The sequence below is a fragment of the Ipomoea nil genome, unplaced genomic scaffold (genome assembly GCF_001879475.1).
Source record: "Ipomoea nil cultivar Tokyo-kokei standard unplaced genomic scaffold, Asagao_1.1 scaffold1407, whole genome shotgun sequence".
Lineage (NCBI taxonomy): Eukaryota > Viridiplantae > Streptophyta > Magnoliopsida > Solanales > Convolvulaceae > Ipomoea > Ipomoea nil.
The window spans coordinates 3,176,323-3,184,956 of record NW_017617835.1 but is presented as its reverse complement, the minus strand read 5'-3'; the positions used below and the strand labels follow the sequence as shown (position 1 = coordinate 3,184,956).

The 8,634-nt window shown below is 34.7% G+C and overlaps 1 protein-coding gene across 4 annotated transcripts; it reads right to left on the bottom strand.

Annotated features, from left to right (window-relative positions):
• Positions 1–126: 126 nt before the first annotated feature.
• Positions 127–4,220, bottom strand: LOC109186431 (protein PLASTID MOVEMENT IMPAIRED 1-RELATED 1-like). Of its 4 annotated transcripts, none has more exons than XM_019336405.1 (3): positions 4,117–4,220; positions 1,473–3,764; positions 127–1,387 (listed from the first exon to the last, which is right to left on the bottom strand). In XM_019336405.1, the coding sequence occupies exons 2-3, from the start codon at positions 3,746–3,748 to the stop codon at positions 247–249; spliced, it is 3,417 nt and encodes a 1,138-aa protein (XP_019191950.1). In that variant the 5' UTR covers positions 3,749–3,764; positions 4,117–4,220; the 3' UTR covers positions 127–246. The 4 variants fall into 4 exon arrangements, with proteins under 4 accessions (XP_019191950.1, XP_019191948.1, XP_019191949.1 ...); XM_019336403.1 differs by having other exon boundaries at positions 1,473–3,850; positions 4,117–4,210; XM_019336404.1 differs by having other exon boundaries at positions 1,473–3,847; positions 4,117–4,209.
• Positions 4,221–8,634: the final 4,414 nt, after the last annotated feature.

Genomic DNA, 8,634 nt, shown 5'->3' with positions numbered 1-8,634 from the left:
GTAAAAACCAACAAATTCTCTCTAGAGTCTAGACTAGCGACACAATACTCTCTATCTGATCCTGCCTGCACTTATGGTGGTATTAGTTTGCCCCATAGGCACCATGCATAACACCTCAACATTATATTGTTGAACTTGAAAGCCATAGAACTTTCACTCTCACCTATTATTGGACATTCCATACAGCTTGGAAGAGGCATTGCAGACAAAGTTTATTCATGAAAAAATGATCAGACCTGTGCTGTGCTACCTCAATTTGACGGTTTCATTTGGGAAGATGACATTTGGGTTCCGAATATGAGGATTTAATGCGGCCAGCTCTTTCCATTTAGCTCCTGTTCCATGAACGCGGGAGGAGATGCTCCAAAGAGTTTCACCGGGCTGCACTGTGGTTGTGTCTGGTGTTGAGGAAGCTGGCAATGAAGAATTATTGCTGCCTTTCGACTTCATAAGCGGGTGTTTGTTCTTCTTCCCCATTCCGTTGGCAAGCAGCCAACGGGAACCAGTCTGCTGCTGAGTTTTGGAGCCCCATAGTTTCTTCCTGCCTTGGTCAGTCTTCAAGCCTGCAACATGGACTTCAGTGATTTTGTACTGAGAGATTAATTCCTCCTCTGCTATCTTCTCCACCTTTGGCTCTTCCATTATTTCATCCTTTTTAGCAGGTTCAGAATCATCATCTTCTTCACTGTTGCATCTTACTTCAAAAACTGAGCTATACATCTTTGGTTTGGGGGGAATGAATACTCTCTCTACCTGAACCAGACTGAGCATTGGTGCACCGACTGGCTCGAAGTTCCTTAAAGGATCATGAAGCTGCACCATCAATGCAACCGTGAAGTTGTTGCTCAACAAACCACACCGTGATCTTCCTTTACTCAAGTCTGCGCGCTTGGCATGGTGTGCAGAAAGTAGTTTACATGTTCGTTCACTAATCCCATCTTCATAATCAATTTCGCCAGAATCTAGCTTCATCCATTCGTCAAGTGATAGACACAGTCCCATCAACCCATCAACTTCATCACCATTGTCTTTAATGTTCATCAGCTGTAACCCACCAGTTCCTTCCAGGCCCTTGGATCCACCAAAAATTACTGTCTTTCCTTCAGAGGCTGAAGATTCACCGACCGATTGTGGACTTATGTTTGAAGGCGTGTCCTCGTCTGACATGCCTGATTGTATTCTCAACCCCTCAATTGAAAGAGATTCAATTTTATCCATTGCCAAAGGGGCAAGATCTTCTAAGGATACATATTCTGAATCACGTCGAGTGCCAGTGGAACTAGACTCAAGCTTACTAGGCTTGAGTCCACGTGACTTGCCTTGAAGCGTATCTGGAAAACCTGACATGTTTTCTACAACCTCAAATTCTCGGGGCAACTTACCGTGCCTGCAACAGCAGAAGTTAATTTCAGAACAATATGAATAGAAGCAAATATTTTTGCATTTGCAGGAGAAGTTAAAGCACCACAAACCTCTCAGGTCCCTCCAAGGAGGGTACAGCTTCCCATGCAATTTGTTGCATTGTCTTCCCCGTTATATCTTCCAATGGCATTAACTTGTTGGCTTGCATAGAAAACTTTTCAATGCCAATAGAAGCTAAATGCTGCAATATATCCATGACACCAGATCCCATTTCTGCCGGCACAACTACTGGACTAGAAACCTGCAAAATCAATTTCCCACCACTTTTTGCATTCTGGAAAAGTGCAGGATTCATTGAGCGCAAGAAGCCTCCATTTTTGGTCTGAACAAGGGAGCCTAATCCTTCTCCAAGAGGAGGTGGTAAGTGATCGAGATCCTCAGGAGGCAAATCAATTGGGCTGCCAAACCTGCTCGAGCTAGGAGAATAATGAAATGCCCTTTCATTCAAGCCCAGTTCCTGCATCAGAACCTCTGTTTCCAAGTCCTCCAACATAGAGGCAGTTGTTTTATTCCTGGTGTCTTCTATTTTTATCCCGGGAATCATCTTAGAAGACTCGGTCACAGATGTGTAATCAAAGTCCTTGGAACTGTTACTGCAATCTGGATCATTTAAAGCATCACAAACACTTAAGCAGGGATCTGTGTCCGTATCAAAGTTCAACAAGGAATGACCATTGACCAAAGCATCCTTCTCGAACTGCCTCAATAGGCGCTCTCTTGGTGAATCGGGCTCACTTTCAGAACTCAAGCCAAATGGACTATGTTCTATCCCAAGCATATCCAAAAAGTCACCAGCCCCATATGCATCATCCGGACCTAGGGAATTCCCTTTCCTAACCTTTGTATAACTTTCCTTAGTACTCACACAACTATCTTCATTTATAACTTCTCTTTCATCATCTGGATAATCTAATCCTTCATTTGCCAGATTTGAGACAACCTCCAACACAGAATCCAATTCTTTCATGATTGATTCTTTGGTGGAGTCATCTTTCTCCTTAAAGTCAAAGTCATTTACCTGATCATCCTCTTTGTTACCACCAATTTCCCTGGTCATGGATTGAACCTGCAACTCTGAGTTGGGGGGTATGCCAAACGCATTGACAGGTACAATACAACCCTCTACAGAATCATGAGAATTCCCGATGGCATCAACACCTGTTTTCTCCTGTTCCTTTGAAGACAGTTCTATGCCTTTCTCTATGACAGAAAACTCAACAATTTCACACTCATCTGCAGCATTTCCCATTCCAACCTCGGATGGCAAGTTTGAATCTGGTTTTGAACTTTCAACATTATCAGAGATATTAGGACCAGTAGGCACGCCCAACTTCTCTTCCTCAAGTTTTTGGTAGAGCACATTAACTGATTCAGAAAATTCCAACCTTGGCACTGGTGAAGCCTCGTGAACATCTTTTATGGATTTCAAAGCCAAACTTGACTCAGCAGCAAACCTTGCAGCAAGGCTTCGCTTCGAAACAGATGACTTTGAAGGAAGGCTTCCTGCATGCCTCACTATGGCCTGCTCGTACTGTCCTAACCGCCTCACTGCACTTCCCCTATTCTGCCCCTCAATCACATTCTTCTTGCTAGGAAGCCCTATAGGATTGTCCTGAAGAACATCATACCCAAAACTGACATTCAATGAAGCACCCTTAGCCTTCCCTGATAGCCTATAAGTGGTTGTCCACTTACCAGAGCTCTTCTCACCCTCCAATTCCTCCAATGCAAGAGGAAGCAACCTGGTAAGATCCACCCTATGCTTCCCCAAATCAAGCTCGGGAACACCATATATCGATACATACAACAAGAAATGCTTGGCCTCATACTTTGCAGAATGGTATGGTCCATTCCCACTGCCATACACAGAACATGAATGCTTCAACTCTTGTTCAAACTCAGCTACCCCTTCAACAACTGTCACTGATTTAGTACTCAACTCCGCATCCCGCCTTCTCCAATGCACAATCAGACTAAGATCATCAAACAATGGAGGCAGCCCTTCAACACAGTGGACTTGCAGGGTGAAACAACAGTTGAACCTCCGGTTTGGTACATGAGATAAGGCCTTCAACCCCTTCCAACCCCAACCAGACTTCTTACTCTCCTTCTCTTCTGCCAAATCCTTCCTCACAACTTTCGATTTTGTTTCTGCAGAATTTGATTTCCCAACAGCCTTTGAACGACTGCTTACTGTTGACATTAAACTCCTCGGCGTGGTTCTGTCCAAATGCAGGGCTTTACTAAGCGATTCAATATCACTTAATAGCTTCCCATGCCCTGAATTTTCACCAATTTTCCTCCGAGATTCCGATTTCGACAACATCCTTCCCCTCTAAACCCTGCAAAACAACACAACTTTCCAATCATCAACACCGCCCAAAATCACACATATTAGCAATAACGCATTTCAGATGATCCAAAACTGCTACAAAATCAAGGAAAAACGGGAGTTTAATTTGATGCTTTTCTTGCGGAACAAGATTACGTTTTCTAATAAACAATAAACGAAACGTGAGTTAATTCTCGGTTTTATCATCTATGCAAAAACGACAGTCCTCCCGCTTCTGATCATCATCGTCATATATGAATTATTATTATATGTACCAACGTAAATTTCGTTTAAAAAACGTGTCGATGAAGATGGTAGAGAATTGGAAGAAGAAGATGAAGAACGGGAATGAATTTTCTTACAAGTAGAGTAAGCGGAGTTCGAAGCCAGCCTTCCTTGCTTCCAATAACTCTCTCTCTCTCTCTCTCTCTCTCTCTCTCTCTCTCTCTGGAGAAGAGTTCGAAGTTTAAAACTCAAGTATTCTTTTTATCTTTTTCTATATTTTATTAATTTGCATATTCGACCTCCCATTTTTGTATACTTCGCGTTTTGCGCCGGGTTTTCTTTTTCTTCATTTAGTTCTTATCCAAATGGCAATTATATAATTGATGACTTGCTAAGATTGACAAGTCATAAGATTAGAGATTGTTTTCAAAAAAATAAAAATAAAAATAGAGATTCAAGTATATTGAGAATCCAACCAAATTGATCGAGTAATTAGAATTGTAAAGTTATTTTCGATTTTCACACTTTTATATCATTTATTTTAATTCAAAAATATCATGTAATAAATTGATCATAATTTAACGGTCAAAGTAACTGTTATCGTTTCATAATGAAACTCGTATATCCGTTCTCCATTATTAAGGCATCTCTAATGTGAGTTTTGAAGGGAGAAGTCTCATCCACGTAAACGAAAAAACGATGTGAAGATACGAATTGAAAGAGAAAGTGTGAAGTCAACATATATTTCACACCTTGTTTTATATGTTTTAATTTAAAGTCTACATAGGCAGCTCAGTTGGTCCCATTTTTACACTCTCATTCACACTAAGTTTGATATTTGGATGTGAAAGTTTCAATCTCAAATAGGCTTATTAGAGAGTGGGGACAAAACTTCAAACTCAATTCAGTCTTGCTATTATTATGAATCCCATCTTTATATACCATTCAATTGAAACTTGATCTTATGAAGGAACATATTGAAGATTATATATAAAAGTGAAATGATATAACTGATAATTTATTCTCAATTTAAACTATGTTGTTGAAAATTATCTAAAAAACGGTAACTATTATACATGGGTAGAATTTATTATGTATACCTTATCATGGAGTGATTGAAAATTTCTTTCATCACCAAAAAAACAAAATATTATGCGTATTTTTTGAAAAATGTAATATTTCCGGACTTTCAGTTAATCTAAACTCTCATGTTTCAAAATTTTGTTATTTTTTTAGTTGTAAATTAAAGGTATTTAAAATATAATTACAATATTATATATTATGCAACATTAATTATCACAATTTTCATGGCATTGGAAGTTGATTAACTAATAAAATGGTCCAACTTTTATATTTTTGTTTTATATTCTATTTAAACTACGTTCTGATACTTGCTTTTAGCATATTTAATTTTAATGATTTATCTATTCATAATAATCTATGATTAAATGCAAATAAAGAACCAACAAATCGTGCTTGAAGCTCCCTTTTGAGCAAATAATAATATGCCTTTTCTATCTTCAAAAAAAAAAAAAAAAAAAAAATCGTGCTTGAAGTTATTATTATCGGCAATTCAATGCTTAACAATATATCCGACAGTTCATCAAAACTTTTTAAATCTCATTAATTATAGTTAAGACATCTATTGAGTAATGTCATATATTATGTTTCATAAGTTTAAACTCCAAAAATTAAGAGTCTAAAGACTAGTGAAAGAGATAAATTATAGATATGCCTTAACCAGCTTACAAGTCCCTAAATCTTCAAAGGCTTATCGGATGGGGTTTCATGTCCAGGAAAGGTGCATATTTTGAATGTTCGTGTGTTTTTTATTTTTTATTTTCCCTTAACTCGATTAAAAAAAAAAACAAAAAAAAAGTTAAAACTAAATATAATAATCAAATAAAAGACATTTACCGGAAGCATAACAAGCTAAGACAACGGATGCTCTTGCCAAATCATTCGTGTAGGCCCTAAACACATGCCTGAATTTAGCTTCCTCATCAGTTTCGGTCGAAGTTTTTTTACATGAAGACCAACAAGACTTCTGTCAACGATATATATATATATATATATATATATATATATATATATATATATATATGCTCCCGTCCCTTTGGCGATTAGAATTTCCAGTGTAAATCTTAAGATTTCCCCTCCAAAAGATGTAAAAGGAAAATGTAATTATCAAGTACTCCGTATTAATTGTAACATGTGTAGTGTGTCGTGCCTACATGCACGTTACACACTAACGTATGTATTAGGTGCAAAGAACAACCACCACACATTCATGTATACCAAATTCATTATGTTAAATATTAATTAAATAATTTTTACTATACGCGATGGGCATGTAAATCTTATTGTATGCGAGTCCATGTCTATATTTTATATATACGGAATATAATTTAGAGAAGACTTTGAGTTTATATATATTGGTATTGTAGGGACAAATTTAAAATCTTAACCTTATATAAAATTTTAGATTTGTACCCGATTCAAGCGATACCGTATACTTTATATATATATATATATATATATATATATATATATATATATATATATATAGTTTTAGACTAAGTACATTATACATATCATCCAAACATACATTATTTCACCACCAACACATCGTTTTGGCCTAAATACATAGAGTATAAATATGTACCCTTTACTTCATTTTATGTGTCTGATTCAGTTAACAAGATGATTTGACTGAAGTTATGTTGAGTTAAATTTTTCATAATATTAAGCTTAATATATATTAGTATATAAAATTTGTATATTTAAAAATTACATTAAAAGTATTAGAAAAAAGGGTTAAATAAGCCCTTAAACTTCACTCAAAAAGTCAATTAGACTTTTAAATTTTTAGAAGTTGTAATTAAACTTACAAACATATTATTTTGAACTGAAGCAATTAAACCTACTAACATGTGTGGTGACATGTAATTGCAGGTCAATTAGGATTTCATCTAACCTCGACAAACATTCGATTAAATTCTGAGAAGTTAAGTCAAATACTAATAATTGATGACTGTCAATAAGTTGATCGCCTTCTCCCACAAAACGCCCTTCTATAATTGCACGCCCACGATAATGTTTAATTATTTATTCGTTGGAAGCATTCCCATCATATCCCATCTCAATTATTTTTTGGTCACACGTACTCTCTTTCAATTCTCCTCTCAACTCGACGTGATGCCTCTCAATTTGCCAGGCCAACTTTTGTTTCTCTTCTGCATGCAATTATTTTGGCTCTATTTTTATTTATGCCCTCCCTAGCTAGCTTTTACTTCTCAACTTCTAGCCCCTCTTTTATTATTAATTTGCTTAAATATATGTATATATTGAATTTCATAATGGAACTGTTTTTTGAACTAAATTCTATATCGCTTCATCATAAGGTGATATGATGAAATTGATCTAATATGGGAAAAACTGTACCCCATTGTTTAATAATGAGTTTCAACTTTCAAATCAACTCATCAAGTCTAAGGGTCTATAGTCCACGTAAGGTTGTATGGACCATAAAAGAAAGTATATTTTTAATATACTAAAAATATATTATTTGTGTACTGAATGTATATTATATAAAATAATATATATTTAGTATTTAAATAATATACTTATTCTGAAAACAAAGTACATTTTTAATATACTAAAAATACATTATTAGTGTATTAAATATATATTATTTTATAGTATATACAAAATATGGTCCACATGTGGACCATTGGTAAGATTCCAGTTTGGGCCGAGTGGAATTCAAGGTAATCATATGGGCCGTTTAGATATGGGATCAATCTTTGTTCAAAGACTAGGCCCAACCTAAGCATGTTTCATCTCTCTCAATATATATTTTTACTGTTAAAAAAATGTTTTTTTTTTAAATTTAAAATAGTCTATGCATTATCCATGTATACAAAAAAAAAAAAAAAAAAAAAAAAAAAAAAAAAAAAAAAACTTGAAAGTCACATCAACACCAACATTACCTGTAATAGCAAGTAATTTACAGGTAAAAATATTATAATTGTATTTTTTTTTTTTTTAAAAAAGAAAGTTCAATAACTAGTACCGAGTATGCAACTTAGTTTGAAAGTACAAATGTAGAATTGATTTTTTCAGAACTTATTTGATTTACTAGTATTTTTTATGCGCGATGCAAAAAAATAGGTGCTCAATATTAGTATTTTATATTAAAATTGTAAATTTATTTAGATTTTAGATATTTATATTATTGTAAATAATAATAATAATGTAAAATATTTTTATAAATTTAATTTTTTATTTTAAGAAATGATTAAGATATAACTCCAATATATAATGTGTATATATTATTATTATTATTATTATTATTATTATTATTATTATTATTATTGAAAAAGAAGAAGAAAATAAGAAAATATATGGTGAATGCAATAGTGAAAAATATAATGAAAAGTATAACGGTCCGTAAGTGTATGCTTGTCCAAAACATTGTATAGTACAACTCATTATAACATAATGTATTGAAAAATATAACAGAAAAATAAACATAAATGAAGTGTACAAATGATCCCATAATTGGTTTCCATTTTCCACCATAGGATTTGTTTGGTGAGAAAGTCACATATCTTTCCATATGGATTGATGGATTTAATTAACCCGGGGTGGAC

Excerpts from the sequence above, each read along its gene's own strand:
- LOC109186431 (XM_019336405.1), bottom strand. The coding sequence starts at position 3,748 with ATGTTGTCGAAATCGGAATCTCGGAGGAAAATTGGTGAAAATTCAGGG. Across the intron at positions 1,388-1,472 it reads TCCTTGGAGGGACCTGAGAG|GCACGGTAAGTTGCCCCGAG; the intron begins GTTTGTGGTGCT and ends CTGCTGTTGCAG.